The 22,383-nt window shown below is 38.2% G+C and overlaps 2 protein-coding genes across 12 annotated transcripts in view; one reads left to right on the top strand and one right to left on the bottom strand.

The window, feature by feature from the left end:
* LOC110977733 (interleukin-6 receptor subunit beta-like) overlaps window positions 1–22,383 on the bottom strand; it is a 38,829-nt gene that overhangs the window by 16,102 nt on the left and 344 nt on the right. The window lies entirely within an intron of this gene.
* Window positions 33–22,169, top strand: LOC110977732 (uncharacterized). 11 transcript variants are annotated; one of them, XM_022232101.2, is made up of 17 exons: window positions 33–149; window positions 2,754–2,820; window positions 8,855–9,209; window positions 9,777–10,049; window positions 10,490–10,604; window positions 11,039–11,208; window positions 11,630–11,808; window positions 12,075–12,234; window positions 12,406–12,494; window positions 12,931–13,063; window positions 13,346–13,444; window positions 13,542–13,677; window positions 14,003–14,154; window positions 14,543–14,722; window positions 14,978–15,136; window positions 15,576–15,730; window positions 16,081–22,169. In XM_022232101.2, the coding sequence occupies exons 3-17, from the start codon at window positions 9,092–9,094 to the stop codon at window positions 19,168–19,170; spliced, it is 5,208 nt and encodes a 1,735-aa protein (XP_022087793.2). In that variant the 5' UTR covers window positions 33–149; window positions 2,754–2,820; window positions 8,855–9,091; the 3' UTR covers window positions 19,171–22,169. The 11 variants fall into 11 exon arrangements, with proteins under 11 accessions (XP_022087793.2, XP_022087795.2, XP_086999912.1 ...); XM_022232103.2 differs by having other exon boundaries at window positions 9,067–9,209; XM_022232099.2 differs by lacking the exon at window positions 33–149 and having other exon boundaries at window positions 2,512–2,820; window positions 8,855–8,938; window positions 9,067–9,209.

The raw sequence follows: 22,383 nt of genomic DNA on the forward strand, positions 1-22,383 counted from the left end.
AGTTTTGACGTGTCTAAAAATAGCACAGCGGAAAACCCCCTTAAAGTTTTAGGGCAGCGCATGCACGCGCCCACAACGCATACGACGCGCCCATAATGCACCGTACTTCAAGCTTATGCATGTCGTGAGCCCGATGGTGTTAGAACAAGGTAGGCTTGTTTCCTTAAATTAATTTGTGATCAAATTCATGTTTCTTTATGCTTTTATTGTAGCCTGATTGCCAGTAGGCATGGCACAGATCCTTTAAAGATTTACACTGTTACATTATTTTAATATGCCTTTCCATCTACCCATATTTTTACGTCGTATTAATTGCAAGATTGACATTTCATAAAATAAAAAGGAGAAAAACCCTGTGAAAAAAATGCAGTAGGCACAGGCCTGCAACTTTGCAACAAAATAGAAATTAGAATGTTGCACAGCTGATAGATCAACCGGTCTGGCATCTTCGCAACTCCAGTTTTTACATTAACACGTAGGGGGCCTACTCTAAAGTGACCTATGCACTTTGTCTCTAGTTGTGGTAGGCCTAGTCGTGCTTTCCAGAATGGTCTGTGAAAACTAACAGTTAATTGGATATATACCCAATATACATTTAGCCTACGCCTTGCCTTTGGTTATCCCTGCCCCCTTGTATGGCACTGGGAATGGCAAATGTACTCATTAGATAGAGTTAATTTCAACAAGTTATCACTTCCGTGTATGACTGGTGGACACTAAATATGCATGTATGCATGGATGACTGCAAGATGATAACCCACGCTGCTTAGCATGCCAGTAACTGTGACATTTGGCATATCCTTGAAGGCTTCACAGTGCCCTGTAAAGGCAATAAGAAGAGCAAACTGGAATCACTTGAATTGACTATCCTTATTTTAAGGCTTGGTAACAGTGTTGAGTTAATCACAAGTCAATCAAAAATCAGTCCACAAGTCAACTGACAAATTGGTTCAAACAATGACACAGTAGCATGTTTGTCGTGGTTCCTTTCAATAGCTTGTGAGTTAATGCAGGTGGGATAGAATGTACGAATGACATGTGGTGACAGGTGAGTGAGTTGATTGCAACTAGAGTTCTGACTGCAAGCACTAGTACTTTATAACACATCATGTCTGCAAATGCCAAAATTGGTGAGAATTTCTTATTTTCAAGATGCATTCATCATCAACACCATCTACCAAATGACTCCTTCAGTCCTGGAAAGGAAAACTTCATGTGGCAGCAAGGGTAACTTTGGAAGGAAACATGCCTTTTAAAAGATTGAGATGAGTGAAACAAATGTATTGTGCACGGGAAATTGGTCCAAAAAGTAAACCTCTCTCATGAATTGACCAGCAAGTGCAAAATACTAAAGGAAATTCTTCAAACTTGGCTTTAGAAATACAGAGGACCTTTGTATGTCTCAAAAATGTTGGAGACTTTTGTCTGTTAATGTAATAAATGAGTACGGATGGGCCGCTAAATATGGAAGGGCTGCATAGCACCGTGATCAGAATATCGACAAGAATATAAGATTAAATCGGTGCTCTGAAATATATGATTGCCAAAGGATGGGCAGCTGTTTGTGAAGCAGAGGTCTGAGTCTGTGGTATGTCATACTTCCAGGTAGCAGCCAGCAGTAGAATACTGCCCTCACGTGTCTACTGCAAACAGACCAGAGACAGGTGTACAAGTTTGAAAACAAATAACAGCATTAATGGCAGTCATCACTCTTATTTAAGACGCAACTATATTTGTTCACTCATTTTTTTAACTTTATAAAATGTGTGTTTCATTTCAAAATTGCATGTACCTTTGCAGCTTTGGAAAGTGAACAGACATGTTCTTTATACAGAATTAAAGAATTGTGGAGTTATTTTGTGGAGGTCATTGATAAAAAATAAGAAAATTCTACTAGCTTTGGCAGTTGAACACATACATGTATGTTTGTAAAGGATCAGGGTCTTCAAAGTGAAGAGTGCTCAAGTAACAGCAGCTCTCTCTCTAGATTTCCTCACTTTTCTGTAAATGAAAACTAGCCTACATATAAGCATTAATGCAAATAATAAAGCAAATGATTTTGAAATAGTGGGATTAAAAACTCTTCCATGGCATCGTGTTTCCTTTCTTTCCTTCCAGAATAGTGTACATAAATGAAAACAAACTTCCAATGTTGGAATGGGAAATAGATGGTTTGAATGGGAAGGATACATTTTTAGTTTCAGAAAGCTGTTGTTAAGTGTTTTTGAAAGTTGAGTCCAGACTGCCTCGTGTTTGTGTTCCCTGTGCCAAAAACATAAGTTTGTGAACTTTGTGGTCATATACTGTAGCTACCCATACATTTAATTACTGCGTGTTTACTGCATAGGTTGCATAGATACGGTATGAATGGTAACTCTGGCTGTTCAACTTGTAGTGTCTGCCAACGATGAAACTTGACAAAGACCCATTCTGGTTACAATAGACTATTCATAGCTTGCATTCAATTCCAAGGGCAAAGTACAAGGTAGTTGAATTCATGTTAAGGCACAAGCAACATTGATTACAGTGGGCCAGGCTTTGCCTACGTACACTGTGTGAATTGCTTGTTTGTCACACCTGTAAACTTGTTCTCTGAGTGTACCAATGCATTACCTGGATATGAATATCCAAAGTGTGCATGCTTGTGGACTGAATCTGTGTTGGATAGAACTTGTATTCCCAGGATTTAGCCCAGCATCCGCAGTGCAAAGTCAGAGCTCAACCTTTTCTGTTTCCTTTTTTTTTTCTCTCAGTCTTCAGCAAGTACTCAAGAAAGTGAATGAAATCCACTAAATGTTGAGCAGCTTGATCAAGTTGATGGTGAGTTGTCTCGGTCTTTGTTGCTGTTGTTGTTGTTGTTGTTGATTTCCCCCTTTATTATTACCTTCAGTAATGGTGCTAGAATGCCTCACGTTTTATAGCATTTTACTACCAATAGTTTCCAATTCTATCAAAAAAGGAAAAACAAGTATGTGATGCTACTAAATATACATCTACACTTAGGCCTACATGAAAATAGTTTCTGATGATTTGTCTCTGTGTTCTATGAATATATATCAAGGCTTTTGAGGTAATAAAATGTAGAATTTATGTGAGCACAGGCACAAGGCCAGATGATATCATTCTTCAGTCAGAATGATTGTCTTTTAGTGCCTTTGCAGGAATGTGTGTAAACAAAATCTGTAACCTTTAGAACTTGGTGGGAGGAGCTTAGCTTGCCTGGGCTGTCTTGATAAGAAACGTTAATTGAATTGAATTGATATGAACATCTTGGAGACGTGTAATATTAGTGAGGGAAGGACGGATGAGGATGTGTTATTGTTTCCTCCGAGTCAGGAATCGCAGCCAATACTCAGATCATGATACTGTTTCAGGGTTCAATCAAATGAATTTAATTACTGAAAGGCATTTGCAAAAAGGAAAATACTTGCCAAATGTAACATTTACCTGCTGATGAGGTGGTGTATCACAGACAGTGGTCGCACTGTCCAAGGAAGAAACTTTGATCTTGCTTCTTTACAACTATCAAGTTTGTTTTTCTGTGGTTACCAAGCCGGATACAGTACAGCTTTATGAAACTAAAAGTACAATAACAATATTCTTTCCCTTTGTTCAGAACTGATGCCTTTGTTGCGTGGAAAGTACTGTCACATTCACCACTTGTATTACCATACCACTTTTGCCTCTCTTGGGCGTGATTTCTTGCATTTTATTATTAAAACAATGCCCATATTAGACTAATAAATTTGGCAGAGGTGATTGCTTAACTAGTAATTAATGTTTATATGTTTGAAGTACTGATTGGCTGGCTTTCATCCGGGGTAGCTAGTTTAGGGGTATTAAGCCAATAGCACTGGAGCTGCTGGAAAGGAGCATATGTTTACCATAGTTGCTTTTCTGGGCAGTGAGTTTGGATTAAGTGGAAGGTGTGTGTCTGACATTCTGCAGATGGAATCTTCATCCATTTGGAATTCCACACATATTGCAAGCAGTGGGCCTTTGCAAGGATTGAGTTGATTTGTCTTAAAAGTTGGGATGTACTGGTCACACTTTACTTTTGTAATAAGAGCTGTCTTGTGTTGATGAATATGAGAGTAATACTGAATAAGTATATTTGGTCTGGACAAAAGAACCAGGCCATGTGGTGTGTAAAAAACAGATTTTCATCAGATTTGTGCAGTGAATACATTACTTATGTACACTATCCATAACTAGACTGACTTCAGAAAAATAGCAAACCATATCAAAAGATTTAGAAGGTCTAACTTCCGTCACTTGTTGTGCCGCCAGAGAGCTTTTTTCTCAGGAAACCATTGTCTCACACTGTCTACCGGAACTTCTAATTACAAGGCCACAATGCTGCCATTTAGTGCGAATTGCTTTTACAATGCTTTTAAGGAATGAAACTGTCCGCTAAGGGTACTTGTACTTTTGGTTTATTTAGTTTCCTCTGAGAATCTGGAGTCTGCTGTCTTGGAAGATTGCCAACAGCCTTTTTATACAGAAATGAACAAATTCTTCAAAATGACTGCTGACAGTCTTTTGTCATTTGTATATGAACTGTGAAATTCTAGTCGATTATTATTAAGTTTCAAGGAGACAACATGGCCCATATACATGCATGCACTTCACACATTCCTCACTAGTGCCAGTGGATTAATTAAAACACGCACAAGTGTTACTTCGTGTAGACACACTGTGAATGTCTGAGCAAATCAAATACATGTATGTTCGAATGCCTCAGACAAGTTTACATGTAGCTACCCCACTGTAAAAGATTTTTCCACTGTCCTGAGGAATTTTTCATTGGCCAGTCCTGCCAGATTCCTTATAGCAGGTGGATCTGGTCTCAGGAACTTACTCTTATACATGTGCATGTAGCAGGTGGATCTGGTACCAGGAAACCCTTGTGGTTGATTTTGTCGGCATTGACTGATCTGGCTTTTTGCCAGCCCAGGTGTTAAGGGGCTAACTGCTGTCAAATACTTCCACTGTGTGTTTCCGATTCTGATTCCGATTCTGATTCCGATAAGGAACAAAAATGGAATGCTAAAGAGAGCCAAAAATACACATGGATCAACAAAGAGAACTTTGTGTCTTAATCATCAGCAGCTAAATATTAACAGTACCGCCAGGAAAAGGCACAAACTAGATATTATGCTTGTTTGTGTCATCAGTGTGCTTAACAGTGTAACTGCTGCTTATTTTGATAATGATTTCACACTCTTATCTTGAGCATGGATCACACGTTGCTGCTTCACATTTATCATCTCCAAACACATGTGAATGTGTGCCTAGTGATGAGTGTTTCAATACAGACTTGATGAAGCCATTGCTCCAACTTCACCAATTCTCCCTGCTGATGAAACTGTAGAAAATAAAACTAGTCATCAACTTACTGATGATTGAAACAAAACTTCCATCCAAGAGTTTGAAATTAGCATGAGAATTAGTTTTGAAGGAATGTATACATTTCTGATGAAATCTTTAATTCTAACAAATCTAGATTCTAGGGACTGATCGGCTTACTTTGCATGCTACAGGTACATGTGATCTGTTTCACAGTGTGGATGATGTCATCATTAGTAAGGATTTTATTGCCAGGAAATCAAACCTTTAAATTAATGAGATGCTCTCATCATGGCCAAATTCATTGAAGTAAATTCCTTCTGAACAGTGTTTCCCGTTCAGTTCCGGAAATTTCTGGTGACGTAAAAGTGAAAACCATGAACATATTGAAAATCGTTTCAACATTTATCCTTGGTAAGGTGGTGAAATTACAGGGTGTGTTTGAGGTTTCCTGTAATGATAAAACATCTTGCAAGTTAAAAGGTCAGACATAGCAACATGGCATCCTCTGTTGATCCCTCACAAAATGGATTGTTAGAGTTTGTCCTCTTTGAATTTGTTGCTACTGTTCTCTCCAACATTGAACTAGACTTCTTGTGTTGTTTGAACTCTAGTCTGTTCTATCTGAAAACGACAGCACCCTAGGGAAAAATTTTTTTCTATTGGTCCTTCCTGCTTTACGCACCGGCAAAAGTGAAAGGAAAACTATTACTCACTAGGTTAGTTGGAAATACATTAAATGATCGTTGCACCTCTAGGAGAATATTAAAAGCTGTATAATAACCGAGGAAGTGGAGGAGATGTGATAGTCATATTTGACGCTTCCGAGAGGAACGAGGAATATTGTTAGTAGATTCCAGTCAGTTGCACTGATTCAAACTGCAGAGTTATAAAGATATTTGTAGTTGTCTGTGGATAATGTAAGTATGTTTAACAAATGAGTTACAGTTTTAGTGACTTTTCCTTTTCATCAATAAAAACATTGCATTTCGAAGTCACAGGTATTCATGCATATGTCTGGGCATAGCCTACTACTAGTTATTCAATCTGTATGAACCTTTCTTTAACATTTTTGCCATTTCATATTATGTCTACAGCCCTAGAGATGAGAGTAGTAACAAAGCAGTGCAACCTTTCTTTTCAATGTCTACCTTGAAAACAGAAATGGAACTGCAAAACAGGCCTGTGCATAGGCTTTTGTTTTCTATCTGTTTGATAGTATATATGGAAAGTAATCTTCCTATTGTTTCAAAATGGGACTTCCCATTATTGATTTGTTATCTATATTGTAAATACGTATGTCCAGATATTTACATGTTGATTGTGTCATATTTTGGTTCTCATATTTTACACCTTTTCATTGGTAATATCATACAGTGCAAAATTCTTCTGACACTGATGTTTGGCCGCTTTTAATCAAAATGCATTAATGTAGCTTACACATACACCCAATAGAAATTTTCTGCATGTGGTCAGTCAAATTCCATACTTGCTATGAAAATTTTTAATGATTTAAAAATTGGTCTAATGCACTGTAAATCTGGTTTTTACTGCATCCACTCCTAGTTGTAGTATTAAACAGTAAAAACCCAAATCTTAGACTCCATCCGTAGAAGCTCACCAAATCTGCACCAAAAAAATCAGAATGGACTCATTTGAAAAACACAAAACGTGCAGAACCAAAGTGAAATGGAAATTGCAGTGTTCCCAGAGTCAGAGAAAGAGAAACCGCTGTATCTGAATGGTCTAAATGAGTGTCTTAGATGTAACCATGTCCACTGAAAATAGTCAGAAAAATTCACATACGGAAATGTTTAAGCTAAATGCCAAAAAATCCTGAAAGCATCTTGACAAACGACTTGAATTGCTCTAATTAACCTTAGAACTGCAATTTTATACAACCTACAAATGAAGTTCCATCGCCATGTAACATGTACTTGTATATGAATGTGATATGCCAATTCCAAGCCAAAAAACTCAATCCAAAATGAGGTCATGGCAAAGATAGAACATGGACTTCCTAACAGATACGGCTTCAGCAATTCAGCTTAGATTGTCCCATTTACCACAACTACATGGATGCACATAATGGTATGGTCCATTAGGTAAATTTAGCAACTTAAATGCTTCAGAAACCACTTTTGCAAAAAAAAAATGCCTAATTTTGTTAGAGTGTTTGTCAAGATTTAATTTTGGATCATGTCATTTAGAAATCATAAAATAATGTCTCAATTCGTCATGAAGACATGTTCGCTTCCCACATACATACTTATTCATAATTTGTTTTTAATGTTGATAACATTCTGCTTTAAATCCTGTTGTCATTCCAGAGGCCTCCCTGGTCACCATTCTGGCATGAAAATTTGTTGAATGCTTAAATTCCATGTGAAAATGCTGATGCAATCATTTTCCCCAATTTTAAAAAATGGTGCCAGTAGTTCTGAAATTCTTCTCCATCACTTCCTGGTTTGATTGCACTGATTATTGTCAGTGAATATCAGCATTTATGGTGCTTGTGGTTTTTTGTCTGCCTTTTGTAGTTTGTTTAACTACAGTCCAGGATATTTTGGGATTTCCCAGGATATTCAGAGGCTTTCAATAATGACAAAACACAGTTGTTACGCTATGCAGTTTACATAGATTTCCCATTTGTTCAATATTTGTACAGGGTGTGTTTGTGGTTTTTAACTTTTTGAGCATTTTGGCCTGTCCTTTATCAAAGGTTTTTCACAGAAATAAAAACTAAGAAGATTATGTTGTGTAAAATGTGTGATCTCTTGAAACAGCATAACCAACAAAATGTCACTAACCCAGTTTTGACAAATTTTGAAATGTGTTCACATATGGTGCCTCTCTGAATTTATAAATAATACATATCCATGCATCACAGACTTGTTTATTCCCTAACTCTTTAACAAAGTCAGTATTCAAAGTCTGGAACTGGTTGAAGAAGCAATTAAAAGTGAAAGACCCATTTTGCTCTCAGTTTGTTTACGCCAAGGCAGTCTTTAAATTTTCATGAATCACTCCATTGAAAACTGAAGTATATTGTTGGAGCTGAAAAGAGCACTGTGTACCTTTTGAACCAACCTACCGGTAGATTGGGTAACGTTGTGTATTCACAAAGTTCAAAGTGCGTGAATTTCGTTCATGCCTTGATAATTCAGACTCACAACAAGTTGCCATGTAACCCTCTCACTAATATCCCTTGGCACTACACTAAATCTGAGGGAATTTTTCACCAAAAATTGAAAAACTTGCAGGTTCTATAAGTTGTTGTTTTGACATCGACTTGGTGACTTAACCAGTGTTGTATGTTGATGTCCATTGCATGCTTGCACTGTGATTCAAGAAACATTGACATTTCTATTTCAATGAACATGACAGAGTTTAATTAGAGGGTAATGTTTTTTAAAAAGTTTGGCAATAATTTACACCACGTATTTGTTAGTAAGGTTTGTACCAATAACATTCATGATTGATAATTTGTTTTTTCACTGCATAGGCCTAGTACTGTGAAATGCATGTTGCTGCATATATTGATGTTCTTTGGATTGGCAGACAGCACTGATGCGTGATGTAATGGAAGGTGTGTAGCGCGACCCCAATTCAGAGAGTCCATACTTTCTTTTGGTATCCGAAAGTGACAACATCCATTGTGAATGAACATTAGGACAGCGTACTACATCAGCCTTCCTTTCCTTGTATCTCATCTAGATGTTATATTGAACTGCAGCTGCTAATGAGACAAGCCGTCAACACTATTACAAGAACATTAAGAATTCTCAGCATGACAGGAGTTGGTCTCGTTTATATGTTCCTTCTGGTAATCACATTAAGTTCAGTCGCAGCCATAGAGGGTAAATATACATGTATATGTGTTATTTATTTATTTTGAATAGCAGTGACCAACTGGGCCTACAGTACTGATCAAAGCAAGGATTCTTTGACATTTTCTCCTGATCAAGCTGATCATGATACTGTATTGACTAATTTAACACCTTCTTAAACTCAAAGCACATCACATACATGTTCAGTTGGGTTCATTTATTTCTTTAGCACCATCCTAACTTGGTAATTTATAGATTGTGATAAAATAATGTTGAGAATCTGAGATACTGAATAATTGTAGGTACATTATGTTTCAAACTTGTTCAACCCTTCCAGAAGGGTGATACCACCCCAATAATGATCTCTAAATTACACGTGAAGGTCATCAGATAATACATAATTGCCCATGCAGTCAAAAAAGTGTAAACTAAAGGACACTCTCTTAGAGGAAACAATTTTAATTAACATACCTAAGCACATAAAGAGTGATTAGCTCATAGTAAAGTATGAAGATATACAATCTCTGTGTGACTTGATAGTAATAAGTAAAGATATACGGTACCACATTCTCCAGGGACCTGTTTTCTTCTTAATAGGTCAGTTAACACCAGAGAACTCTATCATTGAAGTTGGCTCAAATTTAATCCTCAACTGCACCATCGCCTCATCAAATGGCAGTCGTACAGCCCAGGATGTCATCTGGCAACATGGCTCAGTCCAGCTTTCTCCAAGCGCATACATGTCGCTCAGTGACACGATGTCTCAACTGACACTGACAAACGTCACTTTTGATGTGACTGGCGTGTATTACTGCCTTTTTCCAGGAGATGAACTTTATGAAAAGCTTGGCACACTTGTTAGAGTTGGAAGTGAGTTTTGTTCAGATGAAAATAACTTTATTATGAACAAACACCAGAAATATTAAGGTTATTTCTCACATCAATTTTAATGCCAGAGAGAAAATTTACGAACCAACTTAATGAAGTTTTTTTAACCAACGTGTATTGCTTGTGGGGAGCATGTAAGAAACTACTTTGTAAATTCACTTGAGTGGGGTTTTAATTCCAAACTTTCAGCTTACATGTGCAGTAGCCTTTGGCAGCTGATCAGTTTTTTAGACTGGGCTTCACCCTGCAAGGAAAGTGACTTTTTCATGAACTAGCACATTTGAATTCTGACAATTTCTGGGTTCTCTGAGAGTTATAGTTTGATGTTGGATCTTAACAGCATTGAATATAAAAAATGAATGCAATGTAAATTGCAATCTAAGAATTCCTTCTAGATTGTTATTTCCATTTTCCTTTTTTAGATAAACCTGATCCACCCTTGCTACAATGTTTCATTCGTAATCCTGATGAGTACTGGTGTCGCTGGGAGAAAGCAGCCTCAACAAACCTTCGAACACAATCTAAATTCAGTTTCTGGTAAGTCACAGTGGCCATAAGAAAAAAGGTTAAGTGGGATGAATATACCCCACATGAAGATGTCTTTGTTCTCTCCTCACAACCTTTGAAAACTTGTGACATACCATGCCAGGGTTTGAGACCTATATATACATCAGTACCAAACAGGTGAACTACCTGATCATAATCTTAATGGCACTAAGTAGGTGCTCCTAATCCTGTTTGGTATTTAGTATTATAAAAACTAAAAAGATCAAATACAGTAAAATCTTGTTAACTCGCACCTCAGGGGGTGGACAGAAACTCTTGAGTTATCTGAATTTTGAGCTAACGAAAGTGCCCAAGTTCAATTTACACTTCAGTATTTGTTATCTAAACAATGAAATGGAATACTTTCCCCCATGATTTCCAATTTATATAATCATCTAATTTGGGGGCCATTTATTTTGTTTCAGGTTTAATGGTAACTGGACTGATTGTCCTCCAGATGGTGAAATCAAGGGGCCAAACACATGCTTCATATCGATATACTATAACACAGGAACAAAGCAAACAGTCCGTGTCACTTCCAGCAATGCTCTTGGAGAAGCTGAAGCAGAGAAAAGCTTCAATCCTTCTGCTGATGGTAAGAGTTGATTGTAATGAACTAGGATTTGTCTCTTGCTCTCAAAGTATCAGTGATGACAAAACTTGTCTTTTTCTGATAAAATTATAGGCATCTTAACCTTTTGATTAGGCAAATGTGCATTAAGTCAGTTTACAGTAAAGGAAAAACTGCACACAGTTAAATCTGATAGAAAGCCTTCTTTGGTTTGTGAACTATTTGCTGTTGTATTCTGTATGGTCATAAAAGGAAAACTCTAATATTATCAAAGAAAATTTCTCTGCCCTGAAGTACATGTAGGTGTGATGTTTAAAAAAACGTGTTCTGCTTTCAGTGTTTTTTACAGCCATTACAGTGGAGTACTTGTAATGGATATTGTAATTGATCCTGTAAGACATTGTGGTGCCTAATTTCTTTCTGTTTTCCGTTTCAACATTCGCAGTTGTTGTTAATCCACCGAGGAGAGTAATTCTGAGTCAGGGAGAGTTAGAAATATCCTTGTCTGTTACATGGAACATACCGAATGAATGGAACAGGATTAGTACACCATTAGATTACAAGCTTAGGTTCAAGAGAAATGATTGCTCGATGATGAACGACACCTGCTGCTGTTGGACTGAGGTAAGGAGGAACACTGATGCAGGCTTAAGTTTCATAAATCGTCACAAGCACGCATGGCATGCATCTCAGTACAACTTTATACATCAATTTAAGAGAAGCACATCTTTGCTATGGAGATACATTCCAGTACCATTTTAGATCATGCATACCCTAGCATGAGTATAATACAAAGTTTTACAGAAAGTTTTTTTAATTTTACCTTGAATACAGTATTATGGTACATTTGCTAAAATTCATTTCACAAAAATTCTTCTTTTTTCTTCCAGATAACAATGTTAAACAGGAATTTGCAAGATCTTAGTTACACCTTGAGGGATCTTGCCCCATACACGATTTACGTTGTCCAGATGGCAGCAAGGTACGGTTTGGATGAGAAAAATTGGAGTGAATGGACAAAAGAAGAATCTTCACTCTCTGCTGACACATGTGAGTTATTAAAAATCATTTTATCACTGTCAAAATGAAAGTCTATCAAATGAAAATCAAAAATAGTGCCCCTAAAATGTTTATAAATTCTTAATTCACAAAATTCAGCAACTTTGGATTTGAATTAGAAAGAAATTTGATGAATTATTCACACCTTAAACAACTTTTCAGTGCCTTCAGCAGGAGTGCAAAATCTTGAGATCATTGATGAAGAAAACACAGCAAGCACATACCTGAGAAATGTTCGCATCCATTGGCAGGTAAGCTAACAATGACGGACTCTTGTAATTTACAGTGTGTTACAATTAAATCAAACTTTCTTCATAATTCTGCAACTAAAAAAACACTTTTGAGGCATTCAGGGTGACGTAAAAGCCTGAATGACTGAAAAGATTTGTTTAGTTGACCTGAAAACAGAATAAAATATTGACACTGGCTTTCAACAGTTTCGGGCTTTCTCTGGGAATGCTTGTTTGTGTACAGGCTGACATACATGTTGATTTATAAGCAGTGTGACAGTCAACATGGAGTAAAAATCTGAAGCATGTGGGGGAAGTTTTGTTGACAAGTGATGTGAGTAAATTGCTGTGCTATCCTCGTATTCACATTTGTGGTCACTACTGATGAACCAGCCTTGAAGATTAGACATTTTTGAGTGTAATATACATACCTCAATTATTGGCCCGTTTTATGTAGACTGTGCCTCAGGAACACATCAATGGTGAACTGATTGGATATGATATTCATATCAAGGCTGATGATGGCCAAAGTGATAGCATGCAGGAGATGATCACTATTGGACCCAACTCAAACTGGTACAAAGTTGAAGGTGAGAATTTCAGGTAGCTCTATAAAGCCCATGGTTTCATATTCTTTCCCACAAACTTGCAGTGTCTTGGTAAATACAAATGACAACGTTTGACCAATAGAGTTGAGTATTTAATCCTAGGTCAAAAATAATTCATTCACCTATAGGCTTGGAATCCTCTGCCATACGTCAGTTAAGAATTACAACCACTATACTACTATGCATCCTCACCTGGACATCATCTGCCTCATTATTTCTAAAGTTTTTATAAAAGTGTCTCAAACTGTATTTTTTTCCTTGCAGGTCTTCAGAAGTTCCAGGGCTACACCATCAAAGTTGCTGCCAGGAATGGAGCTGGTTTAGGGCCTTGGGCTCAGGAGCATGTCCGTGACTTGACAACCAGTAATTAATAATAATAATAATTAATAATAGTAAGAGTTTGTCTTTGAAGATACTTTTCAAACTGAATAATAATTTACGTATTCTTGTACTCTTTCAGCTCCAAATGCTCCTGATGATGTTAGAGCTGTTGCCTTGACGACAACTTCCATCTTGGTGTCTTGGGACACACCAAGTCAACCCAATGGTTACATTGAAGACTACACTGTCGAATGGAGGAAGGCCAACGGAGCCAAGTAAGTTGGCTTGCAGGCTCTAGCATAGTTGAGATGTTTGTGCGCTACTATAACAATGACCCATTATTATTTACATTCACTTGTTCAAATGTCTTTCAGCTTGAAGGATCTTTATATTGGTACCAGACACATGATAGAAGTTGCATTCTAGTTTTTACATCTAGACAGAATAAAGCACTTTAAATAGCAGTGCTACCATGTCGTATACAGTATGCTTTCACTTTGCCAAAAACTGTCAGAATATTCAGCCGTATTGTCACATGGTGGAAAAGAAACTGTCCGATGTGTCCTGAGGTTTCGTTTATGCCTTTTTCTTTTTATTTAGACATCCTTACACCACTCCTGATGCAAGGCTAAATCATACCATTGATGATTTGGAGACCTTTGTCTTGTATGAAGTCAGTGTGAAAGCAAGGAACTCACGTGGAGAGAGTGGGTATAGATCTGTTAGGGGAGGCATACGCACCTTAGAGGGAGGTAAGTCTGATGAGGATTGAGTCAGAATGGGCTGGGCAGATAGATGGGGGGGGTCACAGCTATTATTTAAGGCCTAAGAATTGTGTTAAACTGATTTGGTTTCACATTTGAAGACTAGACAAAGAGGAAGTAATTGGGGGGGGATTGTTTATTTATCGTTATTCACGGCATTAGATGTGTTTCAGATCATGTTTTACCCATCAGTTCTTCATTTTAATTCAAAATCTTGAAGAGTTTTAATCGCAATGTTTTTCCTTCAGATTAGATCAAGCCATCAGAATGTTAAAGAAATTTTTCTTTGAACAGAGTGTCTTCCGAGTGGCTTAGATACATAGAGTTTGTAATTGCTGAAGATTATCTGCTTAATTTGTTCCCTTTGAATAAACAGTTCCCGATGCCCCTCCTACTGATGTAGAGGTGGAACCTGTGCAAGATCAACCTAATAGATTGATGCTGATGTGGAAACGACCACCTGCTGAGCATATCAATGGCAACTTGACTGGTTATCGGATTTCATTATGTCAGAGCAGTCCATACTACCATGAGAACACTGGAAAGCTGTGCTCAGGTAAGGAGGCTTTTCAATTCTTAGTGTATATTGTGGGTTTTCATTTCAGTATTATGTTTTATGAATTTGCTGGATTTTAGCCTAGTTCAAACACCAAAAGTTAGAAATTTTGCGTGCTGTAGTCAACTTCATGTTGATGAGTTATAATTACAAACCTGGCATCCAAAGACCTTATCCTGCTTAACTGCGTTTTCTAGTACAGTTGTATTTAATTTTTTCTTTCGTTTTAATAATTTTGATCTCTTTTATGTTCAGGTGATCTACTTGTACAAAATGTCAGCCGCCCTGATGCAATAAGTGAAACATTGACCAATCTGGTGCCATCAACATCTTATTCAATCTGGTTAGCAGCTTACACAGCTATAGGCGTGGGACCAGACTCTGAGCTTGTCCATGGAAAGACAGCCCAAGAGAGTGAGTTATGATTTAATTGCTAGACTTTATTCTTTTTTGGGGGGGGCATTATGAATGTATTTGCGAACTGTGTTTCTATTTATTGGAATAATTTTGCATTTTGTTTCAATGCTTAATAATTTAAATGAATTTTGAAGCTCTACCTAATTACGTTAAGTTTGAAACATTTGCCAAACAAGAGAAAATTACAGACTTTCACATGAAGTTGCAGTTCCTTTTGAAGGTACAGTTTTTGAGCAGAGTATTCATCGACAGGAAGTATATTCACCATTGTAATGTCAGTTCAGTCTATAATAAATATGGTTGGCACTGCTGCTCATAGGAAATTTAAGAATTGGAAATGTACCAGTATATTTCTTCTCCAACACGTCAAGAAGCTCTAACTCCAGTAATGTTTTATGTTATTAACATCTTGTTTATCTGTGTTTGTGTCTTACAGCTCAGGGAATCCTGTTGTTGGCCATTTTTGTTCCACTTGTCATTCTAATAATTATCCCGATTTTGGCAATTTACTTCTGGAAAAGCTGTCATCACATCTTCGAGCCTGCTCCTGAACCTAAGTTTACGAAAGAGGTAGACCTTTGGAAAAAAGAGGTAAGTCAGTGACCTCGCATTTTAGCAACTCTAAAGGCTTTGCTCTGAAACGTACATTTCCTCTCGCCACTCAAAAGCCTCCCGGACTATCGCAGAAGACTATCAAAGGGTTCATACTGCAGCTACTTGAGCTAGAAGAATTTTTAAAGTACCAAGCAGTTTATTGATTTTAAAACTTAAAATAGTTATCTCTTTATCTATATAATAATTAAAACATTACTAAATGGGAATCTTTTAACTTATAAAAAATTGTTTGTTTCATCAGCAGGAATTGAAGTGAATTCAATAAGAATGTTATTGACAAAAAACATTTTGTTAAACTGCAGTTATTTTTCTTTGCTTCTAAACAGTCACAAAGAATCTCCAGAAGCAGCAGCCGAGTGGAAGAAGAACACTTTGATAACATTCTGCCAGCTCAAACAGATGACATTATCATCAGTCTTCTAGATAACTCCATTGAGCTTGCCAAAGAGGCATCTCAGACATCTCCCAATCTGGACCTGAATTTGGAATCAGTCCATCTGTACCCCAAGACTCAGACAGCCAAGTTCATCCGCTCCGAGAGCAGGGATAGTGGAGTTCCACCATCTCCAGCAAGTGAGAGCCCTGACTTCAGCACCTTGCGAGACAGACAGAGCATCTCTGAAGAAGATGACAATGTCTTCTTGGAAGATGAAGATACAATCACTCCATCCTCTCAGTCATTCAGCCCATACACATTAGTAGGTCAGTTCACACCCTCTAATAAACATTCTCCTGAATCCTCTCAGTCAAGTCCTGTGAAATCCCCAAAGAAAGTCTCCTTTGAAATACCATTTGTAAATAAGTTCTCATCAACTTTACCAAATGACAAGCAGTCTAGTGTCGATCAAAATGCTTCTCACAGTAAGCAGACGTCATCTCGTAGTTCAAAGAGAAGTTCATCTGCTTCATCAGTGGATGTTTCACCATACATGCAGATGTCAGCTATGGAATCCCTTCAACTTCTACAACAGCAGACCCATCAATCGAATCCACAGCATCAGTCTCTCTGCCCAGCAAGCACACAGAACAAGGTTTCCCATAGCTTAGCATCAGTTGTCTCACCTTACACCCAAATGTCTGCAATGGCATCTCTCCCTCACAAGAAGCAGGAAAATCAACAAGAAGCCATGCAGTTGTCATCTCAAAGTCCAGCTGTTGAATCTTACACTCAGATGCCAGCCATGACACGTCTTCAGCTTCCACAGCAACAGAAACCAGAATCTGAGCATCAGCATCTCTCTGGAGGTCTTAACACAAATCTTCTGACACCCCCAATTTCCTCACCTTACACTCAGTTGTCCGCTTTAGCATCACTGCAGCCTAATCCTTGTCAACAGTTGAAGCAGCAGCCTAACTCTCCGGACTCACCTCCAGCAGTCTCACCATACATAAAAGCTTCCATATTAGAATCACCCAAACCAAACCAAGAGGAAGCCAATAAACCCAAACTGCAGTCAACTCAAAGACTGCAGTCAACTCAAAGACTGCAGTCAACTCAAAGACTGCAGTCAACTCAAAGACTGCAGTCAACTCAAAGAGATCCCTCTCCTCCTGGATCAACTACAGCTCAGCAGGCAAGCCAGCCTCCTCCTCCCAATTCTTCAAAAAGTCAGGATATCACTTCCAATTCTACCAAACACCAAGTTGTATCTCCCTATACTCGAATGTCAGAACTTGGAGCCAAGAAACCAAGGCAAAGTGATCGCATTCTAACTCAAGCCCGATCACCCTTTAAGATGTCAGATGTGGTAACCATGATACCAAGACACGACCAGACTGATTCATTAACTAAGAGTCTTACAAATAGTCTTTCTTCCCAACTTTTACCGCCAAAAGTTGTATCACCATACACCATGATGTCAGATGTACAAGCCACAAAACCAATACAGGACCAGACTTCCTTCACCAAGAGTTCGAGTCTTTCTCCCCATCCTATACCACTATCAGCTGTATCTCCAAACAGTCAGATATCAGAATCTGCTCAACCCAACATAAACACAACTGCAACTCAGCAACAAAATTATCTTCCTTCTGTCAAGAATTCACAGAGTGCTCCTGCAGGTACAGCTCTACCAACTCTGTCACTGCACACTCAGACATCAACCTTGATGTTTCCAAAACAGCCTGATCAGAGTGATCCCAATCATCAGCCTCCGCCTAGATCTCCTGCTCAGTATCCAAACCAAACCAATTCATGTTCTTTAAATATATCCCCATACGTTGGCATGTTAGATGTAGATGCCCTATTGAAAAGCCAGCAACATGCAAGTCAAACTAGACCATCTTCTACACCTGACGGCCAGCAATCATTGCCACCTTCTGCTTTGAATGCTGCCAACACAGAGGTTACAGGTTACTGGTCTGTAGGAGCTTCAGTTCCACAAAATGTTCTACCATCATCAGAACCAAATGCTTCCAAGCACAGTCAAGAGGGTCAGGTTAACCTCCAGAACATTGCCCCAAAAGTAGAAATAGCTCGTGTTTCTACAAACCCAGACAGGCGAGATGAGGAAAACGAAAAATCCCCCAGATACGTTCTTGCTGCTTGCTCCCCTGTGGATCACTGCAGACCAAAACAGCCATTACCATCTCTAAGCCTTCCTATAGGCTTTCAACCTAACCCATGCAATCATTCTGATTCCAAACTTGATGGACATTTACAAATGTCACCAATTTTTCCCAGGATACCACCTGGATCAGATCAGCCAGATGTTGCTAAAGATCCAGCATTGAATCCCAAGGTCACAGCATACACTCACATCCATCAAAATGAAGAGCTCCCTCTTCCCCCAGCACTAACCCATGAGCATGTGCCGTCATCCCCCATTGATGACAGTGCTGTTTCTGGGTCCTCTCAAATTGCTGATCCTCACAATGCTTCTCAAGAAGATCAGTCCACTCATGCCATGCCTAAATCTCAAGATGGTCCATCAGAGGGCAGTAGCAGTGATGCAGATACCCTAGTGCCAGGGGGAAGATCCTTAAAGAACCAGGTAGCTGTTGACACGGTGCTTTCCCTTGTGGATAATCAATCTGAAATGAGTTCTGATCGTGATGGCTTTGACAATGAAACCGACAACCAAAGTGATAACACACCTTCACATTCCCATGTGTCTGATTATGTCCAAGCCGGTGCTGGTGCCCTTGGATCAGTTGGTAACACACCTCCACATTCCCATGTGTCTGACTATGTCCAAGCCGGTGCTGGTGCCCTTGGATCAGTTGGTAACACACCTCAACATTCCCATGTGTCTGACTATGTCCAAGCCGGTGCTGGTGCCCTTGATTTAGTCGGTAACACACCTACTGTAACAGTCAATCCTGATGCTGGTAATCATGTGTCCCCCGTACAACCTTTGTCTGATTATATAGTGGCTGGACACAGTACTCATCCACGAACAGGCGGTCAGAACTGAAATCTATCAGTGAATAGATGACTGAGAGAGAATCATGTTCATAGAACAACAAAGATTAAACTTGGTGATTGTAAGTAAGATTTGAAATGGATGATTTTAGTAATTAGTTTGCTTGGATTAAATCAGTCCAGGCAAATTCCTAAGATAATTTTTTCTAAAGTAAATCAGTCAAATTATATTTTTTTATAATCACTCTGAAATTTATCAAGATGGAATTGTGCATGAAGTGCACCAAAAGTATAAAGCTATATTGGGACATTTTACTCAGAAAACTGTTTGTAGACACAGCATAGTAGTATTTTATTGTAAGAACAAGTTATACTTTGATGTTACATGTGGTATGTATATTGCGCATTGACTTAAGAAAGTTAGTTCTTGATTTATGTATATATATGTGGTATGTTGATGTAGATTTCATAGTTTTTATAATATATAATTCCAGATTGTTTCAGGGAAGATGAATGTTCAGAAGCAAAACCACAGAGAAATCATTCTAACAGAAATTTTGTTCCTCATAAGAATTTATGTGGTTAGTTTTATGTATCACCATTATTGCCTTATGTAAACTTACGTCAAAAAATGATGCAAGTATATGCATCATTAAATAAATAACTTAATACTCAGTGCCTATTGTATAGCAATAGCTTCTTATAGCAACAGTGTGATGTGAGTTATTCCACATGGAATAGTTTTACACAGTAGGCCTGCATGTTCTCCAACTTACACCTGTTGGCTAACAATTGAACAATGTATCTCCAAGTCATATGTACAGCATTTTACTGGACTGTTAAAAATCCTGTGTTTTATTTGCCATTGCGCTGTGTTGCTCAGCCCTCTGTGGCTTATAATACTGTCAATCCCGACTCCATTACACATCTAGTGAACAGAAGGAAACATACAAAACCTTCAATAATATTTTGTTAGTACTATTGGAAGAAAACTGAATTGCATACATGTATCAGGAGTTAGAATTCTTCGGAGGTTTGTCTGTAACGATATTTTGTCCATGAAGTAGTTTATTAAACCTCCCTACGACCTGCTGTGTCAGCCAGGGATGGCCTCAGATAGCCTTGGCTTCATCTTTGAAAGTTGTCTCCAGCTCCTAATTCATTCTCAGATCCTTTTCTTGAATGATATGGAAGGACTTCAGATTTAGCCTTTTACCTCTAGAATTTGATATCGTGTAGCAAAGAATGCTCAGCCTAAGTCTCTCTGTCTAGGACCTACAATCACAAAGTCAAATTAGGAGATGAGACCGATGTTTGGCATATAGCCATCCTTGATAGTTTTGATGCAGTGACGTTTTAATATTCTTTTATGTGCAGTGCATCGGTTGCACTGAAGAGGATCATCATAAACTGATATCTCGGATTTTAGTAGGAATATCTTTGTCATTGGTCATTTTAAGCTAGATATTACATTTTATAAAATGTATGGGAATGTAGTACTATTTCTTCTGATTTCTTCTCACTTGAATTGTAAAAGAGAACTTGTACATAATCTTTCCTTGTACTTGTAATGCAGAGATTAATGTAAATGTTGGTTTTTAAAAACAAAGAGACTTGTGAATAATCATCGATCAAAATTTAATTATGTGACTATTTTTTAGTTTTGTGAGGAACATAATATAAAGAGAATTTGAGTGTATTTAATTAGTGGTTAGGATATGACAATACTAGGTGGCAGACTTTATTAAGTCTTCCTGGTGTCATGGTCTTAGCTTCACACTGCCATGGAACCATCCTAGGATTGATCAGGTACCACATCAAAAAATGGTCAGTATTTATCTCCCATAAGTCACTTTTGCTTAACAAATTTGGTGTGGTACCATTTCAATCCAGAATGCTTTGTTCCACAGCAATATCCAGCTAAGATGGTGTCACTTCACATTGCCTTGCCAATTGCTAGAAGTATGTCTGTCATTTTCCATAAAAGGAATGGAATACTGTGCTATATATCAACTGGAAGGTCAAATTTACTAAAAGGATTAGTCTTGGTGTCCCAAGGATTGAAACGATGAAACAGTAGTAGCGTTTTAGTATATAATTATAAGTGCATGATAAAGGCAAAATGAAGATTTTTGAAATTTTCTTGAGAAAATTAAGTTCAAAATGGATCAGCCCTGCCATTTTAATTAAAATCAGCGAAAAATAAGTTTTTGTTAGACTTTCTACAAAACTATATTTGCAAAGGGTTGGCCCGGCCATTTTAATTAAAATGAACCCAGCTGAACAGGGAACGGGGCCATCTTTTCCTACCTTCATGGTTCATAGGAAACAGAGCAACGGACTCACAAACCCCGCACATGCCAAAGTCACAGGAATTTCATCCAACGATGCTGGCATGGCGGGGCTGCAGACGTGAGTACCGTTGCCGGTGTCCAGTCTGCTCAACCCTGGGAAGAGGTTGAAGTGGTTGGAGCTAGAGGCGTCGGTGCACCATACCCAGCAAGAAATGAGACCGAGGGGTACCCCCCCCCAACATGTCCAATCCCTATACACATTCCAGGCTGTTGTTACTTAACACATCCCCCAAGATGTCTGAAAGGAATTCCCCAGATTCCTGCGAGACAATGACCAACACAAAGCAGGGGGGTTCTCTCCGTCTCATACCTTGCTGTATGTGCGGTGCACCTTTGGAGACCTCTCTGGTACCGCAGAGTTAGGCTTCCTGTACGGTCTTCTTACCCTCCTTAAAACCACTCTTGTGACGTTTTATTTAAGAATGTACAGTTACCTGTACGTTGTGTTAATGTCAAGCACAATGAGAAACGCCCCAATTAAAAGCAGTAGTAAGTACAGCTGCTTAAACATTCAACGGGTTTATGTTTTCTTTGAATTTTTCGATTTGCCGTGCTTATGTTTTCTACGAAAGAGTTATATATCCGGATATCATTTGGCACGAGGCTTTTAAATAAATGCTTTTTAATATTTTCACCGCTAAGCTTGACTTTTCGGACATGTTGTTTTCTAATGGCTAATAAACTACTGCTAGGAAAATTAGTGATGTTCGTATAATTATGTTCAGTAGCGGTTACAGATTATTACTAATTGAACGCTGTCTAAAAATAGCTTTGCAGAGGGACTCCAGATCTGTATCTGTATGATATAGTCAGCAAAGCATCCAGAGGACACATCACACCAACTGAATTAGGTCTCTTTATAACTATAATTAATTATTTATAATTTTACAGAAAATATTAATCGTTTAGAA

Source organism: Acanthaster planci, linkage group LG12 (assembly GCF_054643075.1).
Source record: "Acanthaster planci isolate LZ-2023a linkage group LG12, COTS_SCS, whole genome shotgun sequence".
NCBI lineage: Eukaryota > Metazoa > Echinodermata > Asteroidea > Valvatida > Acanthasteridae > Acanthaster > Acanthaster planci.